At 35.1% G+C, this 24,098-nt stretch overlaps 1 protein-coding gene and 3 non-coding genes across 6 annotated transcripts; all 4 read right to left on the bottom strand.

Moving 5' to 3' along the window:
- Window positions 1-1,076: 1,076 nt before the first annotated feature.
- LOC122283612 lies at window positions 1,077-1,173 on the bottom strand. Its single transcript, XR_006231008.1, has one exon. It is a non-coding gene; the product is annotated as a small nucleolar RNA snoR69Y (small nucleolar RNA).
- A 954-nt stretch (window positions 1,174-2,127) lies between these two features.
- On the bottom strand, window positions 2,128-2,203 carry LOC122283619. The gene has a single exon (XR_006231014.1). It is a non-coding gene; the product is annotated as a small nucleolar RNA snoR117 (small nucleolar RNA).
- A 717-nt stretch (window positions 2,204-2,920) lies between these two features.
- LOC122283618 lies at window positions 2,921-3,004 on the bottom strand. The gene has a single exon (XR_006231013.1). It is a non-coding gene; the product is annotated as a small nucleolar RNA snoR116 (small nucleolar RNA).
- Window positions 3,005-16,010: 13,006 nt separating this feature from the next.
- On the bottom strand, window positions 16,011-22,770 carry LOC122280925 (metal tolerance protein 9-like). 3 transcript variants are annotated; one of them, XM_043092060.1, is made up of 7 exons: window positions 22,390-22,770; window positions 18,788-18,900; window positions 18,188-18,433; window positions 18,004-18,051; window positions 17,702-17,782; window positions 16,850-17,080; window positions 16,011-16,633 (listed from the first exon to the last, which is right to left on the bottom strand). In XM_043092060.1, the coding sequence occupies exons 1-7, from the start codon at window positions 22,622-22,624 to the stop codon at window positions 16,289-16,291; spliced, it is 1,299 nt and encodes a 432-aa protein (XP_042947994.1). In that variant the 5' UTR covers window positions 22,625-22,770; the 3' UTR covers window positions 16,011-16,288. The 3 variants fall into 3 exon arrangements, with proteins under 3 accessions (XP_042947994.1, XP_042947992.1, XP_042947995.1); XM_043092058.1 differs by having other exon boundaries at window positions 17,986-18,051; XM_043092061.1 differs by lacking the exon at window positions 18,004-18,051 and having other exon boundaries at window positions 22,390-22,767.
- Between the last annotated feature and the right edge of the window lie 1,328 nt (window positions 22,771-24,098).

Below are 24,098 nucleotides of genomic sequence, written 5' to 3' on the forward strand. Positions count from 1 at the left end.
CTTATATCTATTTTATATATGGTTACTACGTACTAACATATGATATTAATAAATCACATTGACTAATTACTATATATATTATATATAAAACAAAGTTATAAAGCATATTCAATATATATATATAAAAGTAATTATGTTACATATTATATATTTAATAATAAAAGAAAAATGCTTATATTATTATTGATACATACATACATACATATATATATATATATATATCAATAATTAGTGAGCTTTAATCGAATCGAACTAAATAGTTAACTCAACAGGCCTTAACAATCATTAATCCAGTCAAATTTAGTCGTGTCTTTTAACAACCGAATAAATTCCTACTTTCGTGATTAATCTTTTTATTCTCGAGTCATTAACAGAGCTTGCTATATCGATCCGATTCATTTACACTGATTGGTTGCAGCGTTGAGGAATTGTCGTCTCTGGAGAAGGGATAATCAGTAGACTCCTAGGGTGGGTGAGCCAGTAGGGACCCTGAGTACTAGTTGACCAGATACTGGGTCCAATCAATGTCGTCGAAGGGGCTCATTTTGGACGGGGTACCTTGTTTGGTTACCAATCCCAGGGAGGCGAACATATATGCAGTGGTATTGAGAATAGATTGATTAGATACTAGCTTCCATCAAGGTGGTAGAAGGGGCTCATTTTTGAAGAAAATTTTGTCCATTGTTTGGTTACCAATACAAAGGAAGGGAGAATATACCAAGTAAAATCTTTTAAGTTTGCAAATTTCAGACACTTCTTTTAGAAAAATAATCAACTATTAAAAAATAATTTTTATTTGTTAATAATATATTTATCCAATTTTTTAATAAGGGGTACACGAAATTTTACACTCCCTAAAACTGCAAATGTCTTCTCTTCCCTCCAACTGCAGATAGGGATCCACCATTTGGCTTACAAACAACAATAAGAAAGGCAATAATGGGGTTCTGATGAAAGTTAATGTCTAAGTGAAATATATTTTTGTTGTTTAAAACCTATTGCGATGCCGTGCTGCTGCATGTAGGAACCTCATGACGTTTCTTTCTCATTCCAACTCTTTTTTGTTACAAACGAAGTAGAGGGATCAGACAAATGTGGATAAATCCATTCCCAGACCTTGAAAAAGGTCTCATAATGAGCTGGGATACAACATTTATCATCACTTCCGATGTATCAGCAGCAAGATTTGTATATAGAACTCGTCCCAGAATTGTAAGCAACCAATAAATTAGACTACAACGATACACAAAGTCAAAAAATGAATAGCAGGTACCAAGGGGGACTATCATCTGATATAATAAAATCAGTTCTGCTAGATAAAGTCATTTTTTTGTACTTTTTGAGCACTCTTATGTAATTGGCCAAAATACATATTTTATATTTAAAAAATGACTCAACCAATCACATTAGTAAAATGGACAAAAGACCATGCAAAAATAACTGCACATAGATTTTTTGTAATAAAATACATACTTCATTTCATGGATTGATCTGAATCCAAAACAGAATGGCAAGTACAAAATTCATGCTGCTCTAAAATGAAGGCATCCCAGAAGTAATAGTAGTTTGAAATAACTAATAATGCAACGGAACAAGAAATTTCAAAACATCCAATATAACGATTAGTAGTGCTTTCAAAACCATATAAGCATTTGACAATGTAATGAATAATGCGCCTCACAAGTATGAGCAACCACAAAGTTTCTTCCTAACTGTGTTCCTAAAAATGAATATAGATAAATGGGTGAATGACCACCATGACATTTGTCTACAAATTATACCAAAATGACACTTAAGATAATAAAACGTTAAACACATGTAGAGTATCTGAATGCATGAGCCTTATTAAAAAAGAGGCAAATGCTAGAATCTCAACTCCAAATCACTATCGGCAACGTACAGCACTGAAAACACTACTGAAAGAGCGCATCAGAGACTCTAATTTGTTGCCTTCCGAATTACCCCACCCATTCCAGTCAATGTTACATGTTCTTTACAACATTAAAATGTAGGGCAAGAGAAACACTCAAAAATGCTTTAATGGCTGAATGGCAGACGGTTATCACAACTGCCTCAATAACAATTTAATAAAGCTTGAAAAGAAAAAGACAGGAAATTAGATGTGAGAGGCCTCAGAAATGGCAAATATAGATACATCAAAGATAATCTCAGATGGTACGGACAAATTTGATCATCATAGGCCACCATTGAGAAAATATTATAAACATGGAGATCCGACAGAGCATAGAGGCTTCCCGGTGTAGGACAGTACAAGGTTTAAAATCTAATTTAAACAATATCGAGTAGGTTACAGGGTTATCTTGAATGCAAATAAACAAATAGCACATATCCACACACACACACACTGATATATATATATATATCCCAACTAGCTAAGATCCGAAGTTTCCAACTTCTTCTAACAAGACAGCTAAACACCTAGAATGAATGGATCAAATAACCTTATGTTCTACAGACAAAAAAGAAAAAGAATAAAATTATAAATTCTCTGTTTTGAGTTGTTTAGTTAGTAATAAAATTATAAATTCTCTTATATACTTTATTTTGAACGCATCTGGCAAGTTCTATTATGTTAAGCATTGCAATGACCAAACACTGAATCTGACAAATGTAAATAGTTAAGGCTCAAACAAATGAATATAGGAACGTCTGAACGCAAAAGCCTAACAAAAATTGGAGGCAAATGCCAGAATCTAAGCTCCCAGATCGCTTTTGGCAACGTACAGCACCGAAAACGCTATAAAAAAACGCATCAGAGACTCTAATTTGTTGCCGCTAGAATTATCAGATCCATACCAGAATGACAATCAATTTCGTGGAAAAATACACTTGCAATCAAATTAAATAACAATATTTAACACTATGTTCTGAAAATTTAACTACGTATACGATGAAAGAGAGGCTCAGCGAATAAAACTTTGACATCAACAAGCTCCAGAGAGCTTTCATAGTTTGATGGTATAAGATATCGTCATCACCGCCAATATAGAAAATCAAAATTGAAAGCAAAACAAAATCCAAAATTGAAAACTTAGTATAGAAAAAAGAAAACGGAGGAACAAATGAAAGCCTTAAATATTATAACATCGATGAGAATATTCTCAGATGGTGTTTTGTATAACTTCTTTCACTACAAGCCAATAACGAAACGTCGAAAACATACGATTATGAGAGAGAGAGAGAGAGATAGAGAGAGAGAGGTGTGATGGAGGCGAGCCTGTGAAATAAGCTGAAGGCGTAACTCTCGGCTGGGACGGAAGAAAGTTTCTTCAATCGAGCTGTGATAGGGTTTTGGTTTCTTGATGTGTTTAAATAGTAGAGAGACGGAGATGAAACCCTAATCTTATCACCTCAATTTACCAAGACACCCTTATACCATTATTATTTCTATTAAGAGGAATTAATTAATTGCAAAGAAAAATTCTATTTATCACTTCTATACTACACATCATATATAATTTTTTTTATATTTTTATTTTGTTTCTTAGCAAATATGTAGTGTATAGATTATGACTAAAAAAATTCAATTAATTTAGTAAGAAAAAATTAAAAAATGGATGATAAATAGTAGAGATGTAAATAAACTAATCTATTCGATAGCTCGCTCGGTACTCGTCTAGTTAAACTTGAATCGAACTTGACTTGTTAAAAAAAAAAATCTCAATCATGAAATTAGATACCCGCTCGATTAGTAAATGATACATACTCAATCAAACTCGACTCGACTCGATTAAAGCTAATTCATATATTATACATACACCTATGTGTGTATATATATATATATATGTATGTATTAGCTAAGAATATAAGCATAGTACTTTTATAATTAAATTTATAATATGTAACCTAATTACTTATGCATATATTGAATATGCTTCGTACCTATATTTTATAATTTGTATAATAATTAGTCGATAAGATTTAATAATTTCATATACTATTATATGAGAATTATATATGAAATAGATATAAGCTATCATGTTATGTATATGTATTAATAATTTATGTAGGCATCTAATATATTGTTATTATAGATAAATATCAACTAATTAGATATTAATTATCTATAAATTTTTAAAATTTTATAATTCATTAGAGATTTTACTTGTTAGTTATATAAATTCTATATAAGATTTTTTTTATTTATCTAATTTATTAATCATTAAATCTTATTCAAAAAATAAACAACTCGAGCCGAGCTTGAGCTCGAGTTGGGAATTTAGCTTACCTATTCAAACTCAAACAAAGGTTAAATAAAAATCTAGAGCTCGGGCTCGAACTCGAGTTTTTTTAGTCGAGCTAAACTCAACAAGCCAAAGACCAGCTCGGTTCGATTACAACCCTATTGATTAGCAAATCTCAATTACAAATTCAGGACATTCATATTCTATTTTCCAGAATGTCAGCATTTAAATTTTTACTATTAACCACCTTCCATTTCCATCTACTTAGTACTGCAAATGAATGGAGTCTAATCGTTTTATATTGAATAAGTGAATTGGTTGGTAAAGCTAAGTGAGTTTGACATTGAGTATTTCTCTCGAATTTTCGTCAAATGACAAATATTAGCAAAGTTCATAGTAGAGTTCACCAATTTCCCTAAGTAAGTACGAATGACACCAAGGGGGAATCCTTGACAGGTGTATGTTGATGGCTCCTCCTATTGCACTGGCGTGGGAGTAAGCGTGTATATCATAATTGATTCCAGCATGGGAGTCCTCTACACAATAAGACTCATATTCAAAACTACCAACAACGAAGCAAAATTTTAGACTTTATTGGAAGGATTCGCTATGGTCGAAGTCTTGGGAGCAAATGAGGTTGATCAGATTCTTAGGTGGTAGTTAACCAAGTAAAGGAGAATACATGGCAAAGGGTGAAAAACTTAAGAGGTATTTGCAACGAGTGTGGGAGAAGAGTGACCACTTCCAATATTTTCACATTAGACAAATACCCAAGAAAGACAATTGGAAAGTAGACAAGTTGGCATGAGTTGCATCGTGCATGGACAAATAAGCATTACCCTAAATAGTGACAACCAGAATGCTAAAAACCCCTATTATCGGGCTTGAAGTCTCAGAAAAAGGATCAAGAACCTCAAAGTGGGCACTCGATGTGACCAGATGTATGCCTACCGAGGAACTTCCCGATGAGAGTTGGGAGGTGAGAAAAGTGAAAAATATAATAGCTCAATTCACCCTGACAAAAAGAGGTTTATATAAGAGAGGATTCTCCGCACCTCTCTTAAGATGTATCTCACTAAAAGATGCTTAATATGTAATGGTGAAAACACATGAAGGAGTATGTGGGAATCACTAGAGAGAAGAAGCTCTAGCAGGAAAAGTCATGAGAGCAGACTATTATTGGCAGCGCAACCTTAAGAATGTAGTAGAATTTGTTAGCAAATGTACGAACTCTCAACTACACGCCCAGTAGGGCTGTGCAAATTTCCGAAATTTTCGACTCCGCTCCGAATTCCGCTCCGAATCCGACTCCGATGGAGTCGGAGTTTTCGGAATTCGGAATCGGAATCGGAGCCACTCTGAAAACTGAGTCGGAGTCGGAGTTCGGAGTTCGAAGTTACTCCGAACTCCGACTCCGACGTTTTTAAAATAACAACACAGAAGCAAAACGACGTCGTTTTGCTTCTGTGTTGTTTACATTATTAATTTAAACGACGGCGTTCCTTTAAGATAGGAACGACGTCGTATGGCCGAGGCTTCTTCTTCAGTTCTTCTTCGTGGCTGTGTCTTCCATTCGCGAAACATCCCAGATTCCCAATTCCCCATTTCTTCTCTCAATCTCACTGTCTTCGTCTCGTTTTTAATCTTCAACCGTTCAACGCCTCAAAGCCTTTTCATTTCTTGAAAGTGCTGCCGTCGTAGCTCTCCCAAGCCGTCAACACAGTGCCGAACTGCCGCCTCGCCGAGTCGCCTGCATCACCATTACAAAATACAAACTGGTAAGCCGTAAGCTTTGGGCCTTGGGGTTTGTACTTTAGGATAAATTTACAGTATGTGTTTTGGAAATTGCTGGATGTATCTAGGATAAATTTCCAGTATGTGTTTTTATGTTGTTGAGGTGTAAATGGAAGATGAGTGCAAGGTGTTTGAATAAATGCCTCAAAGCCGAGATCAAAGATGAGTGCAAGATGTTGTTTTGTAATTTGTATACACTTCGAAAGTGCTTGGGTTATCTCTCTTCTCTTCTTCTTTTTTTTTTTCTATTTTTTTTATTTGGGTATTAGGAGCCCAATGCCTGTGGTTCTTGTATATAATAATCCCCTAACATTAGGAACTTCTGATCTCTAACAAATAATGGTTAGAAACTTAGAACAACACTTCAAGGTTGAGTGGTATATATTATATAAATCATAGTGGATATACTATATAGTACAGGTCCCAAAATCCGAGTATCAAATCCTTATTCTGGATATAGTACAAGAAAAGACAAAAATGAAAAAAGAACAATAAAGGAAAAGATTTTCAATAACTACGTACAAAGATTCTGGATATTGTTTTCATTAGGTAAAGTTTCAAACATTTATCCTGTATAAACTATAAAGTAGTTCAACACTTTTATCCTGGAGGATGCGATAGATAGGGAGGGTGTTTGAAATCTACACATGCTGCAGAAAATGGTACAATTTGGCTTTAGCAGAATTTGCTGCAGCAGCCGCTGCTGCTGCTTTAACTGCATTAATGACACAGTGATACAGAATTGTTTTAATTAGGTAAAGTTTTCAAACATTTATCCTGTATTAGTTCAACACTTTTATCCTGGAGGATGAGAGATCAATGGCTTTCTTTTTCATCACATTCCTGTCAAAGTCAGAACATGTTTGCTCCTAAAAACCCACAACACTTTAAAAAGAAACATACTATCCATCCTAGTCTTTTTCTTTATTCCAAAAGAACCCTAAGCTACTCATGATGTATCAAAAGAACCTGGGAAATCTCCAAACCTTATTTAAATTTCACCAACAAACTCAGTGAATCTAACAATAGAATCTCCAAACCTTATTCAATGAATCTAACAACAACAACAGAATTTTGGGGAAAAAACGATTAAGCAGAAAAAAGAAATTGATACCCACAAAACTACAGGAAAAAAAAAAAGGGATCAAAATATGAAAGATCAGATACCAAATATGTATATATACCTTGGAGGACATAAGCAACTTTAGCAGAGTCAGAGTAACAAGGTAGAGCAAAACCATTCTTTCCAAGGGCCAACTTGGCTGCACAATGTGAACACTTTAATTGCTGCATGCATAAAAGCTTCAATTAGACCAGTATATCTATTTGTATCTTAACATAATATGGTTTTGCTGTTGCATAGTTTCCTTTTGGTTGAAAGTGCCATTCTTCTTGTATTTTTCTATTTATATTAACTATTTCTTTTATTTTATTTTTGATAGATATGGAGGCTTCACCTAGTGGAAGGTCAGAAGGGAATCCAAGCCCCACGATCCCGTCACTGACACCGAGATCTAGACCCACTTCTAAAGCAGCTACTTCTTGTGCAAGTAGTCGATTCCCAATGCCAGTAGACATAGAAAATGAGGATGAGTTTAATGAGGATGAGGAGATGGGTATTGGGGATCTACCACCTCCATCTACAACTCCATCTCAACCACGAAATACTAGAAAAAGGTCTTGGACATGGGAGCATTTTACCAGGATTCCTGGTAATCCTGAGAACCCACAGGCCCAATGCCACCACTGTGGGCAACTCTGCAAATGCCATTCAAAGAAGCACGGCACCGCTGTCTTAATAGCCCATCTCCAAGGTTGCCAGCGATATAAAATGTCGAAGGGAGAGGCAGCCACTGATCAGACCAAGCTCAGTTACGAAGCTTCTACGGCCACTGATGGTACACAGATTAAGAAAATGGTCATCCCTCAATACAGTGAGAAATTGGTGAGGGATATGCTTGCAGAGATGATAATTGAAGATGAGATGCCTTTTACCATAGTCGATAAAAGAGGCTTCCGAAAGTTTGTCAAGACTATTGAGCCACGATTTCCATTGCCATCACGGTATACGGTGATGCGGGATTGTATGAAGAAGCATACAAAAGAGAAGGCGGAGATGAAGAAGATGTTCACTACCACTAGCCAGAGAGTGTCATTTACGACTGACACATGGACTTCCATACAGAACATTTCCTACATGTGTATCATAGCGCACTACATTGATAGTGAATGGAATTTGAGAAAACGGATTATTGGGTTCAAAGAAATTATTGATCATAAGGGAGCATCAATTGGGGCACTGATGGATGATTGTTTGAAGGATTGGGGAATTCAAAAGGTTTTATGTATTGCAATTGACAATGCCAGTGCCAATGACACCGCAATTGAATGGTTCAAGAGAAATACGAGTATCAAAGCTGATGTCATCCGCAACCACGAATTTATTCATGTTCGATGTTGTGCTCATATCCTCAACCTTATTGTCAGTGAGGGGTTAAAAGAGGTTGATGATTCCATTACCAGAGTCCGCAACATTGTGCGGTATGTGAGGGCTTCCCCTCAAAGGCTGTCAAAGTTCAAGGCAATAGCAAGCCAGCTTGGAATTTCATGTTCTAAAACATTGTGTTTGGATGTTCCGACTCGATGGAACTCAACATACCTTATGTTGGATGTGGCACAAAAGTACCAAAGAGCATTCGAGCGGATGGAGGTCGAGGATGGGGCACTTAAGTATGCTTTGCTGGAGCCTGCAGGAAAGGGGCTCGGTGCGCCAGACACACATGATTGGACTAGTGTGGGGCATTTTGTGAGATTTTTACAAGTTTTTTATGATATGACTATGCGGATATCTGGATCCGCATATACAACTGCAAACTTATTCTTCAGCGAGCTCTCAGAGCTTCACTACCACTTGCAAGAAGGTTGTACGGGTTCATGTGGATTATTATCTGGTATGGCTATGAGGATGCAGGCCAAATATGATAAATATTGGGGGGATGTTGAGAAAATAAATAGATTACTTTTTGTGGCTGTGATCCTTGACCCTCGATATAAGTTGGCCTTGATAGAATTTTGGGCAAATTCCACAATGGGGGCAGTGAAGGCTGCACGGTTTATTACAACACTTAAAAGGGATCTTGATGATTTATATTCTCACTACAACAATATTGGTCAGCCTTCATCCGCAGCGGGCACCTCACACTCGAGGCCGACACCTCTATTCGATGACCGTAGCTCAGATGACTCATTAAATCCACCTCGTCGAGGTTATAATATTGTGAATCAGTATCATCAGCTCGTTGCAACGAGGAATATTATGCAGTGTACTTCTGAGATTGAACGGTATTTTATGGAAGAGGTCGAGGCACCTAACGAGTCATTTCAGCTTTTAACTTGGTGGAAGGTTAATTCCACCAAGTATCAGATCCTTTCTCGTATTGCCCGAGATGTGATGGCCATTCCAATCACTACAGTTGCCTCTGAGTCAGCATTTAGTACTGGAGGTCGAGTATTGGATTCTTACCGGAGTTCATTGTCACCGTCAACTGTGGAGGCCCTCGTTTGCACACAGAATTGGTTGAGTGATACGCCCATTGGACTAGATACCATTGGCTTTGATGCTGATAGCTATAAGCTTGAATCAGGTAACTTTGTTTGAGTATTTCAATTGATTTATTTAATTCTTTTTATGATTTCATAAATCTATTAACCTTATGCTTTTTATGATTTCATAGATATAATTGTGAACCCTAACATACTTGCCGATGACTGATACTTGGAGTGTGGCTAAGTTGATAAACTTGCGATTAAAAAATATTGGTGAGAAATGATAATCATTTTTTTATGAATCATTTTTTTTTTAATCATTTTTTTTCTTTTTATTGATTGTGACTTTTTATTTTAATTTCAGGTATCACCAACGAGTCAACGACAAACCACGATATATTGAAAGATGTTTTGGAGCACCTCTGTATTGGAAGATGTTTTTATTTTGGTATTGGAAGATGTTCGGAATAGCATTTAAACTATTATCAATGTTTTGGACAATTGTATAAGAGTTTCTTAAAGATGTAATATGTATTATGTAATATATATATATATATATATATATATATATATCTATATATCATTTTATTTCAAAAAAAAAACCAAAAAAAAAAAAAAGTAAAAAAATCGGAATCGGAATCGGAAATCGGAGCCCGATTCTGATCGGAAGCCATCGGAACTCCAATCGAAGTTCCGAACTCCGACCTCCGATCGGAAGCCATCGGAACTCCGAACTCCGAACTCCGATCGGAGTCGGAGTCGGAGTGAAATTCCGGTTCCGATTCTGGTCGGAGTCGGAGTTCGGAATTGGCGATTCCGACTCCGTCGGAGTCGGAGCCCAGGCCTAACGCCCAGTGCCCCATTGCCTACCTAAAGAGTTAGCGTCAATTACATCTCCACGACCTTTCCCACAATGGGGGTTGACATTGTTAGACCTATGCCCCCGGGAAATGAGGAATGAAGTTTATCATTGTCGTCGTGGATTACTTAATGGAATGGGTGGAAGTAGAGGCTCTAGCAATGATCATGACTAATCTTATGGAAAGCGGTTGTATGTCTATTCATTATACCATGAAGCATCATTCCAAACAATAGGTGATAGTTCAAACTAGGAATCAAAGTCAAATATTCCTTATTGGGACAACCCCAAGCCAACAAACAAGTCAAAGCAACCAACAAAACACTACTGGGGATACTCATGAAGAAACTGCCAAACAAAAGGGGAGCTTGGGCAGAGGAACTTTTTTGTGGGCGTATAGAATGACCACCAAAACTCAAACGGAAGAGAGCTCTTTCGCTCTAACTTATAGGAGTGAATCAATGGTGCCAATAGAAGTTGGAGTGCCAAGTTTCCAAGTCCAACACTTCAATGAGAAGGTGTCGAGCATTACATCCTAGCCCAAGGAGTCGACGACCTGCAAGGCTATGCGATTTGGGTGAATGGATTTTAAATCCAAAGACCTCAAATTCATGTGACGATTCTCCACTAAATGGTCCCTCAGCTTTTGTAGACCAAGTTTGTAACCAAGATCCCAAGCTCTATTATGGATATCCTTGGCCACCACAAGCTATGAGGAAAGGCGGACAACCTCCTCCCTGGAAATGCTCAACTAGGCTTATAACTCTGCTGCTTGCGGCTCAAAGGAAGCCAGTTTTAGCCTCAAGGTCTTGGTGACATGGCTAAGTTGCAAAAATAGTTTATTATGCTCCTTAAGCTCATTATTTGCCTCCTCAAACTGAGCTTCTATCCAGGCCATCTCGCTACGAGCACAATCAAAGTTTAAGCTAAGCTCTTCGTGAGCATTCTCCATCTGGGCCACCCTGTTGGCATATTTGATGCATCTCTATTTGGTCTCCTTCAACTCTTGCTCAGGGCGTTGGAGCATATCTCTCATAGTGTCATATTCCTCCTTCAATCCCTTAGCCTTGAAGTAGCATCATGATACCTACTCCCAAGAGTTCTCCAAGTCCCATCGAAGATCAACCATGTCATCTCAAAGGACAGAAACATTTTCCTCTAGCATATGGGAGTAAGCCTCCTCCAAATGAGAGCATAAAGATGTTGCCCTCTCCACACTTTCCACATAAATGACTCAACGGGCTTTGTCAACAAAGTTGTGCAAATAGTGAGCCTCTTCCTCCAGATAGAGTCTGGTGATCAACAATCTAAACAACAAGCGAATCTACCCCCTACGACATGAAATCAGTTGAGATTATGAAATGAAAAAGGAAGGAAATACAAGGGTTAGAATAAGGAATCCTAACAAGGATGGAAAACTCCTAAGTTTACGAGCAGTATTGTGAACCAACTCTTCCATATGATTGCCGGCTCACAAGGTAGGCCCCGAGGAATAAGACTTAGAAGGGCCAGGTAATCCTAAAAAGTTAAGCTCCCTGCCAATTAAAGAAGGTTTGGAACCACTCGCCTTCCTAAGGCAACTAGGTGACAAAGCCTCAGGTGATTGTGGCAAGAAGGTAGCCCTAGTTGGAATTGCAAATGTGCCCTCCCCAGGTTGTTCGATATCTTTCGAATGAAAGAACTGTGTTGAAGTCTTCTCTAAATAGGAGGGCAAAGAACCTCCTACCCTAGGAGGCAAAGTAATGAAAGGCTGGAAATGTATAGAAACCTGATCCCCGCTAAGGTCAACACTTGAAGAATCATCACGAGATGATCCTTGTGGAGGGAAAGGAAGATGAAGGAGCATCAAGATCATGCTGAGGTAACACCTCCTTGCCAACCCCATGTGCTCCAATGTGATCACTTGGCACCAAAGACATTCCCCTAAAGTCCTCAGCAAACATCTTGGGAAGGGGACCTATAGAACCCCCATGTGTAGAATCTAGAAACGCAAGGTGCAGTACCTCGTCGATATTCGCCCTCTCTTGATCAAGGGTCTCAACCAGGTGATTAGGAGTTGGCGAGGGTTGATGAACCTATCCTCAGTCACCTAGCTTAGGGGACTCGACATCTAGAACTACCGCCAAGTTAGCCTCTACCTGGTTTAGGATCTCTTTCAAGCTGTCAAGGGTGGGTGACGCCAGTCAAACTAATCTGCTGCCTCCTGACGGCGTGAAACTTGCTGTTGTTGTTCAACTCCACCTAGATGAATGGAATCCTCATGTCAGACTTTGACTCACTGCTGGCTTCATCTGGACCATGAACTGAGTCACTATCCTCGTGAGGCTTCTTCCCTTTTTGCTCTAACAAAACAAAAAGGGTACTTTTTTGTCCATGAGGAAGAGACGACCTGCTCAAAAATTTGTGACCCACAACATGGAAACGGTTCAATAATACTAAAACTCGATCGATGTTTGCCTTGTTAAAAAGAGCATCAGACCAAATAGACACAATATTTTGTTTAATCTTGGAGTAGACGAGTTCCAGGTGTGATTTCTTTTGGTTAGAAAGTACCACACTAGTCTCACCATCCTCGAGAATGACTTCCCATAGGGCTCAAATTGGGAATTCCTGGTGACTGGCTTTGCCTACTAGAAACTTCCGACCAGTATCAAAAACAAAGAAAAACTTCTTATCCCACTCTTTGGCATGAGATTAACGAGACTCCAAATGCAACACCTTGTATTTGGTCCGTGAACAGAAATTGCATTGATTCTAATCATGGCGTCAAACAACTTGAGTGTAAATGAACTCCAAGGCAGTAAAGTTAGGATATTCCTTAGTGGCAGGTTCCAAAACTTGATACCACATGACACATCACGATAACAAGATCCTCCAGGCGTTATGAAGAAGTTATGATGAGGCTAGACAAAAGAAATCCAAGGCACTGTGAACATGGCAACAAAAGAGGAGCTGAAGCCACATCAGGAACATGCTTGTATATAGAGCAACCCATTTCGAGTCAATATCCCCACGATGGGTCCCAAGTAGATCCAGGTCCATAGAATCTGGAACCCTATACCAATTTCTCACCAAGTCCAAATATGCATGAGAAGTAGTTGTGGACCAATTGTGTCCCCGAAAGTCATTTAGATGGTGTGAACTAACACCTTCTAATTCGTTGGGAGAACTCCAAGGATTAAAGAATGTGAACCATGGGAGCCAAAGCGAGAAGTATTATGTGAAACCATTGACGATAACAAAGACTGAAAGGAAAAAGTTGAAAGATAGAAGATTATGGCTTGAAGGTGAGTGCAACAACAAGAAGCAATTAGGGTTTCGAAGAGTGGAACATTAGGAAACGAAAAATGTGAAGAAGGGAATTTAAAAGGGGATAGTGACGGTTGGACAACAACACATAAATAGTAGGTATCACTAACACAATTTTAAAACGAGCAAATCTTGTGAACATGTGTCGCTAAAGTGAATAAATACGAGTGGAGATGGAACATGCAGAGAAGCTGAAACAACGCACTCATGCCACTTAGGGTGATTAAATGGAAGTGAAAGTTGGGCACACAAAGGTCATTGAAGTGGTGCAAACAAATGGAGAAGAATGATAAATTTCGGTCACACTCATACGATAGGAATTTGTGGGGCAACTAGGGGTAAAAAGAAAATCAATAAATCGGACTGGACTAGACCAAATGGATGGGTTTAGTCCGGTATCGAGTTTGGTTCAGTTTGGTATTGGTTTCATTTTTTCTCAAAATTGGTCAAAATTGGTCCAATTCCAGTTTTCCTTTTTCTAACATCGAACCGAACCAATTCATATATATATATATATATATTGTTTATATTGTATAGAATATTTTTTATATGATTTTTATGTTATATATAATTATATATAAAATAATTTTGAATTATATGATAAATTACTAATTAATATAATATTAAATTTTAAAATCCTATATCACTATAGTCTATTGTATTAATACTTATAATAATACTATATCACTATACAATATTATATAATATAATATATAACTATAGTCTATAATACAATTATAATATATATGATACTACAATATATTATTACTATATTATTATATACTAAAATATACTATATTAACTATATAATATATATTATATAATATACCGAAAAAATCTGATCGAACCATACCTGAATCGGTAAAACTAAAAGTACCATTTTATGGGTGTAACGGGTGTAGTATTGGTTCTTCAAATCTCAAAACTAGTATATACAAAATTGGTTGTAAAATATGTCGATAAATTGACTGAATTGGACCGATTACACTCCTAGAGGCAACTACTAGGTCAAATATTTCCTCAAAGGAATTCGGTTGAACCCTACATCACAAGATCCCATGGACCCAAAGCCGAAAGCCATAAGCCTACCCAGCTGAAACAAAGGCCACGATCACCAAAATGCACCGTTTGATGCTTTGTTTTGTTAGGCACCAATTTTGTTAGGCCACCCACCATGCTTTGTTTTACTAGGCACCCACCCTTCAACAAAGTCAGAAGATGCTGCATCGTAGAGGAGAAAATAGAGAGAAAGAGAGTGGGTGAGCAGAGAGAGCTTCAGAGAGAAACTTTTGTAAAAATTATTTCATATTGAAGTTACAGCAGCTGTGGACGTAGGCAATTGCCGAACCACATTAAATTTCGTCTCTCATTTTATTTAAAATCATCTCTGTCTCCGACTAGTCCCCAACAGAACCCAACCATTGTTAGTAGTGATTTAATGAAGTAACGGACAAGAAGTAATATTAACAATCTCAAGCATGATACTCACCCATGATATTCGCCCAGAATATCAATTCCTCTTAGCATAGTATTTGTCGTACAAGCAAATTTGAAGTCCCAACAGTCTACAATCTAGCAAGGATTAGAGAAGATCAAGTTGCAAGACAAGCCGTAACAATTAACAAGGACTCGAGAAGATCAAGTATGGCATTTGCTTGTGGTGGTTTAATTTGGGAGGAGACTAGTGTTTATGATAGGGACTAGGAGCTGAGGGCTGAGAGTGTATAAGGAGCTTATTATGATATGAATTCTTATACAGGCATTATAGTGAATGGTCTTCAAATTGTTGATACTCTACTGAGACTTATAAAGATCTTCTGCGATAATTCATTTTAATTAAGTTTGCTAAAAACAAGAGGCAAAATAAAAGATATCAACATCAAGTATCAAGAGTGTGAGAATCAAGGAGCATCAAGCGACATATTTTCCTTTTAAATATGAGTTTTGCTACATACAAGCAAAGTCGAGTATTAATCTGCGCACCAATACTGATTCCTTTGTATTCAAAATTTAAATTAGTACTATTTTCAATAAAATTTACTTTTTGACCAATCACATTAGATTGTTGCACATATTAGTGTGCAACTGTGCTTGCAACTAGATTTTTCCTTTAAATATAGAATGATTATGTCAAGCATACGAGACTGAAACAGAGAGGGGCAAAGACATGCGGACCTCTACAACTACAAAAAGAAAAACTCTGAGTTGGACTGCAGATCAGGGAGCAGAAGGTGATCTGTTTCCCGTGCACTTTTTCTAGCAAAAATATTGAAAACAATAGAAGAGAGAGGTCCATATCCAGGGCCTATAAATTTTGATAGGCTACATCTTTAGTATTGACTTTCATACATCTGTCTTATTGTAGGAAGGAAAGTTTATATAAAGAATACATTGTGGTACAAAACAAAAGTACAAGTGTAGATGTAATATAGCAATAGTACAGTAGTATGGTATTTAATACAAAAAAGATATTAACATAACGTGTAAACAAAAGAAAATCAGTAAAGGCTTTTGAGGCTCTGGTACTGTGCAAACCCGAAATATGGTCATTGCTAGCACCAGTGATTCATTGCCCTCAAGTCTTGGCCTTGTGTTCTGGTCTGTGAGTAAACTCAAAATCTATATGCACAAAGGCTCGTTCAACTTCAGGGAGTTGCTCAAGCTTCTCTTGAAGTGTCTCACCAATATTATGTGCCTGGTTCAGATACATATCTTCTGGCAAGACAATGTCAACCTCCACAAAGTACTGAGAGCCAAAGGTGTATGCTCTAACTGTGTCAATATGCTGGATATCTTCATGGTGGTTCCATATCATATATGTTAGTTTTGCCAAGAAATCAGGTGGTGCAGTTCTTCCAATCAGAGACCATACATTCTCGATCACTGTCCTCGACCATGCATTAATTGTATATAATGCTATCTGCATTATAGTTTCAAGAAGTTATTAATTGTTGTAAACTAAGGTTGAAGGGAAATTCCAACTACTTCCCAATTAAGTTTCCTTCTATTCTTATGAAGGACATGATTGCTGACAAATGTGGAAATAGTAGAAAAACAAAGGCTTTTATGCAGTACATTGATATGCTTTGTAGAGATAAAGAAAATAAAAGAAATTCAGGTCTTAATTTGAACTCACTATAATGGCTCCAGCAGGATCAATCCACCAGTAATATCTGACAGCTAGGACAGCTGCTGCTAAACCAACTGAATTGGTAATAACATCGAAAAAATGATCTTGAGCATATGCTCTAACAATTTCGTTTTCAAATCTTCGACAGTAAACCATGAGCACAAACTTCACCACCGTGGCAGAAACCATAATCCCAATTACCCATTTCTCCTGGTCATGATCCATTTCTGGGCGAGACTGTAATCAAGAAAATGATAGTGTTAGTAATGAAATAGACATCTTGTAAGTATCTAAGATAAAACAGTTTCCTACATCCAATATATTAGTAACAGATAAAGATAGAAATTTGTTGATGTAGATGGAATTGTGAATGAAAACAAATGTTCAAATTCTAAACTCTTAATGACTGCAGAGCAAATTGACTAAATACTATGAATTAATGATAATTGTATGTTAATGATTTTGATGATTGAAGACTTCTATATCATAGAGCACCACTACCGCAGTAGAGGGAGTAGGCTGCATGTATTGGATACTCTCTACACCATATAATTAAACCAGCCACTAGATAACATAACATTTAAAATCATTAAATAAAGATATATATATATATATATATATTTATATATATTTATTGCAAATTATGCTCACATGTGCTCATGCGATGATGCCGAGATTGAGGAAAAATGAAAAGAAACACCCTGCGCGCTTGGTCTATGTCTAAGAACTGATAAATCTATTACCGAGCTGAAACCGGTTGTACAGTCCTCTTGAAGTTTCTTTGTTTAGAGCTGAAACCAGCTCTAAGTAGTTGTCTAGGTCATAATTATTTGAGAAAATAAAATTAAAGTTGCATACCTTGGCAATTATTTGTCGAGCAGATTCGAGCAATATTTGTAATCCAAGAGTTGCCATTACTGATGCAAAAACAATGATACCCTGCATACTCAAGCTTGATCAGTAAAAAGAAAGCTGATCAATTTATGGACAACTTTAAGAGGCAATGGGATATAATATGCATTGTTCAAATGCAACTTTTCCACTATGGTTTTTGAGGATTACTGGCAAGCCTTGGGTGCATATACAAAAACGATTTTCACTCTTGAAATTACAGTCTGAAAAATAATCTATGATTAATGTACCTCAGAGTGCTGACTTACCTTGCTTCCAATTCTACCCCTAAAGGCCACTTGTCCGGCCATCTTTCTCTAATCAAAAGATACAACCAATTATACTTTTCAACTAGTTGCGTGAGGTCATAGCCTAAACTTCAGAAAAAACTTTAACACGTTTTCCAACACATGCACAATAATTGAGTTTTCCAACACAAGTTCGATGCCTTACCACTGGTTGCATCCGATTCTTTCCAATCGGATAGTGATAGTGGTTTGGCTTCCTCATGGCATGTGAGGTGTACCATAAAATACACCCTGACAAGAGATCCATGAAAGAATCCAAAGTTGAGGCAATAACCGCCAATGAGCTGCTCTCAACAGAAGCAAACACCTTTGCTGCAAAAAGCACCAAGTTAGCTATGTTCGACGCATTAACTGCCATCCTCTCACTCTGGGCAAGCTGCTCCATTTCATCCTGAATAATGTAAGAATTGGTTAATGATGGTATTTAACTTGCTCATTGACCATCTTCATACTCAGTTCTGGGTGAATATAGATATAAAAGAATTAATGAGAATAATTTCATTCAAATATTATATGTAGTGCTTCTGCTTTGTATGCAAAAATCAGGAAGAGATAATGCAGATTCGAGTCTCTAAATGGGCTGCTAATCACGTCATACTGGCCCTCTCAAACTTGAGCTAGATCTGCACCATATTGTCCAAAATCCTAACATAATCATGTTTTATTTCTTAGAACTTTAAAAACTTACTGGAACGTACAAACTCAATAAAAGGTTAGGTGTTAAAGATATACCAAAACAACCAACCTTTGTGAGACTACCTGGAAAACCACCAGTGTCACTCATGGTCTCCACCTCATTGAACCCTTCAAGGATCTTTTCTTGTTTCCTATAATATCTCGTAACCTTGGTTTCTTTCCCTGGGATAAAGAGAATGATAACAAAAACCAAGGAATAATATTATTAATTACTTCAGCAAGGCTCACAAATTGAGATAAGGCCCAAGTTATCGTATATCCAACAATGTTCACAAATAAATTGAAAGCCAAGCGAGAAAAGCGCAAGGATACATATATAATAAACCAAATCAGATATCTGAATTTCAGACATTAGCAACTAGGGGTGAGAATCGGCCGGTCCGGACCGGCCAAACCAACTAGACCGGCCATTTTTGGACCAAACCGGATTGGGCCGAATTGGGTCCGGTTTGGTCTGGTCTATTTTTAGAAGGACCGAAGTCATTCGGTCCGATCCCGGTCCAGGGGTTTTCCACCCCGAACCGGACCGAATGAAAAAAAAATAAAAAAATAAAAAAATATAATTTATATAAATAATTTTATAAATTAATTATATAATTTTTTACTTATACTAATATTTATAATTATATACTAATACTAATAGTCTAATATAGTATTAAAAAAAATAATACTAATAGTCTAATATTATAATATACTATAGTTATACTTATACTAAAATAGACTATATAGTTATATTAAATACTATAAGTAATACTAATACTAATATATAGCTAAATCACTATAAGTATAATTGTATAACTATATATATTTAGTAAGAATGTATTATTATATTCTTTAATGTATAACTATAATATATAGTAGTTATATAGTACTACTATATATATTAATATATTAACATATATTTTTTTGAGAAAATTTATATTAACATATTATAAGAGTTATAGTATAAATTATAATATAGAAATTATAATATACTAAATCACTATAACAATATAACTAATACTAATATATAGCTATACAATTAGTCTACTATTAATACTTTAATTATATAGTTATACTGTTCACTATAATTAGTATTAATATATAGTTATATAGTTGTACTAATACTATTAGTCTATTATATAGTCTAAGACTCTTAAGTCTAATATAGGATATATGGTTATAACTAATACTAATATTATTAATACTAATAATGTAGAAAATAGTTATACTAACTGATTGATTTAACATAACTAATACTATTGATATAATATAGCTATACTAAATTACTAATAGTTTAATACAAATTACTGATAGTTATACTAACTGATTGATTCAACATAACTAATATTACTAATACTAGTATAAGTTCATAGCTATATATATTACTAATAGTTATAGACTATTAGTATAGTCTATAAATTCTTATAGACTATACTAATAGTCTATACTAATCGTAAATTATAATACTAATACTATAAGTAATACTATACTAATTTATACCATAACTCTTATAATATGTTAATATATTAATATATACTAGTACTATATATTATAGTTAATAGTTATACATTAAATAGTATAATAATACATTAATACTAAATATATATAGTTATAGACTTATAATGGATTCGTAATGTATAGACTTTACTAATAGTCTATAACTAATCATAAATTCATAATAACTAAATTATTATAAGTCTATAACTATATATATTTAGTATCAATGTATTATTATACTATTTAATGTATAACTATTAACTATAATATATAGTACTAGTATATATTAATATATTAACATATTATAAGAGTTATGGTATAAATTATAATATATCATATATGTATAAATTTATAATTAGTATAGTTAACTTAATATGTAATATATTAGTATTAAATCACTATAACTATATAGAGTATTAGTAATATAGTATTTAATATAACTACATAGAGTATTAGTAATAAGAGTATTACTATTATTTAATATAGTATGACATAGAGTATTAATAAATGTGTGGTGTTTGAAGAGATATAGTAATACTAGTATATTACATATAGTATTACTATTATTACATATAGTTATTAGTTATAGTATTAGTACTAGTGTATTATTAGTTATAGCAAATAAATTAATAACAATTACTAATTTCCTATATACTAATAGACTAATAGTATTAGCATATTATTAATATATATAATGGTATACTATATATATTAAATATATCACAATATAATTACATAAATATTAAACAAAATGTCATAGGATTTAAAAAAAAAAAAAAAAAGAGTCAACCGTGGACCGAATGGACCAACCGGACCGAATGGGATTGGACCGTCCCGACCCTTAGGGAGTTCGGTCCGGTTTAAGGTGGGAAAACCCTAGACCTCGGTCCGTAAAACCTCTCCAGACCGGACTGAACCGGACCGAACTCACCCCTATTAGCAACTGAGTTTCAAACTGCTGTCTTAACAAGACAAGAAAAATTAGAAGAATCTTTGGGAAACAATCTTGTCCAGAGTTGAGTTAACAAGGATTAATACTAAATAAAGTCGTGGAGTGTGTAAGTATCACGTAATCATTTTAAAAAGAGTGAGACCTATTATTAAAAAATTAGTTTTTTCCGTAAGTCTTGTATTTACTCACTCGTTTTCAAAGAGATTACGCAGTGCTTACCTACTCATAATTACAAATATCATTTCTCTTATGAGTTTGACAATTATAACAAGTCCCATATATGTGGAGTGATGCATCGTAAACTTTACTAAGTTTCATTCTCCAACTTCTATGGCCAGGAATTAATTTGATACTCTAAATTAAGACTCGAAAAAATATCGGAATTGAATTTGGAATTGGGTATTTATAAACCGATTCAATAAATCGGCTATGTATGGACCCATTCAATGAATCGGGATTTACGACAATTTTAAAACGGTATATCAATATTGAAAAAAAATTTAAATTATATATAATGCAATTTTAGCATTTAATATAATGTATAACGTACAGAGTATAAAATATATAAAATCATTGATTAGTTTAAATAAAAATATGATATGAATCTGAATAATTTTAATAAACATGCATGAGTTTATGTATTTAATCTCAACTGTCCATTTTTTTTTTTTTTTACCTCATATACGAAGAAGCTAAAGACAATGAAGTTATAGATCATAGTCATGAATATTTCAACAATAGCATTTATTCAAGGTTCACTCATATGGTTACCGATCCATATCATGATAGAGTACTCATGATATATATTTATCTCTCACTCTGGATTATAAAGTTTAGATAGTGAGTTTAGATAAAGCTAAAAGTTGAATAATATATTTTTAGAATATTATTTTTAATATTATATATTATTATTTTGAAATTTGAAAATGTTAAAGTATTTATTATATTTTATGTGATAATTTATGAAAATTATAAGAATAAAATAAAATGAAATAAGTTGAAATCTTCACTAAGCCTAAAACTCTAGAGACCAAAATTCATGGTCAGGCGGGAAAAGCTGTATGAGATTAGAGGTTATTTGGATAATAAGATAATTTTAGATGGAAAAACTCATAAATCTACAAGATCACTTCGTTTCTTCTATGTTGATTTTCTATGAAATCCCGTCCTCCTCATGAAACGTACGTAGTCGGAAACGAGCAAAAGAAAATAAGACTTACTGTTGGTCCGAAGAAGGCGTCGGAAGGTGAAGGAAGTATGATCGTGATCGTGATCATCGGCACTTTTCTGGGGCAGTCGGAACTCCTTGACGTCGAGTCTCCATGACGACGATTTCTGGCGCTTCAACGCTTTGGCAGTTTCGGCTTCCGGTGGCTGCAGAATCGTCGTCCTCTCCCTTGTGCAATCTCCAGTACATGTTGGGTCACTTTGAACTTCACAGTACTTCTCCTCCATTGACAATTGTTACGCTTCTCTCACTCGCACACATACGTAGTTTGCCTCTCAAAGTTCCTTTAAATAGACAGACACGTATTAATCCACTGCAGTCTCAGACTCTAATACAAAGCTTGTAACTTCCATCCACTAAGAGGAGAGAGACAGGGGGGGACACGTACGTATCGAGAGTCTTGATTAATACTATTGCCTCGGTTGCATGTATACATGACAAACAAATCTCAGCCACGTATCATAGCAATGATCCATAACAAACAGCCACGTACAATTATCTTCTATTTAAATAAAAAAATTAAAAAAAAAATTGTATGTGTACATTATTTTTATTAAAAATCACTCAAAAATAACTTCACATGAATTAAACAACAAATATCGAATACAAGAACTCATGACACACTCATGCATGTAATATTATTAATTGGACATGATGTTTTGTACTAATGAGGAACAGCCCCCAAACCTTGTTCATTGACAGCTACCTACATGGAAGCAGGAATATTGAGAAATTCTGGATTTTTATGCGTTTTGATGATGTGAACCGCCCCGCCAGCCTTTGTTTCGACTCTCGTAAAAGACAGTATTTTCTGTACACTCCCGAAAGGTATATGCTTCAGTCCATTGTGATCATGTTCTTTCCATGCATCAGTATCTTAGGAACCACTTTCGGAAAATTTGTCTTTCAAACATTGTCAAGTTCAGAAGATCAGTACTATATAGTAGCGTCTGTAATAAAATACAGTTTTTGTATGGTTTCTTCGTAACGATCATTTTGATGACCATCATGACTGGAGAATCTGTCGTCGAATCTTACACGTTTCATTTTTTATTGCATCGAAAAGATGATCAAGACCCAGCTATTTCTTTTTGGCTCTGAAAGTTGTCTTTGAAATGGTCATGAGTTTTCGTTGTTGTACGGACGGTGCATGTTCATTGAACAAAAACCTCGACCTTGTTTAGACAAGGGTTGATACTTTGTTGTAAGGTACGGTTTTTAGTTTAGAGACAAATTATATATGGGCCTTGTTGCATAATCCCACATAAATATATATAGAGTTTTGCTATATATATTAGTGTACAAAATCCCTTACAATTAGATTTTTCTTTAAGTACTCTTTCTCGACTTTGTTAATCCACCAAACAAAGTATAGATAGACACAATTATATATATATATATATATATATGTATATATATAGAAAAATCTTACGTGCACTTATCTAATATAATTGGTCATATAGTTAGATTTTAATGAAAATAATGTCAATTTAAATTTTGAATATAAAGATAGTAATATTAGTACGTAGATTAATACGTAAATTTGCTTGTACCTAATAAAATTCAAATATTAATTAAGATTTATGAAATTCTAATATTATTGGTTGGACAAGAATGTTTCTTATGACTAAGGTTTACAAATGGGACTCTCTAAATGTAAAATATAGGCAAGTACTTTGTGCATTAAGAAACCATTAGAGA

The sequence above is a fragment of the Carya illinoinensis genome, chromosome 11 (genome assembly GCF_018687715.1).
Source record: "Carya illinoinensis cultivar Pawnee chromosome 11, C.illinoinensisPawnee_v1, whole genome shotgun sequence".
Taxonomy (NCBI): domain Eukaryota; kingdom Viridiplantae; phylum Streptophyta; class Magnoliopsida; order Fagales; family Juglandaceae; genus Carya; species Carya illinoinensis.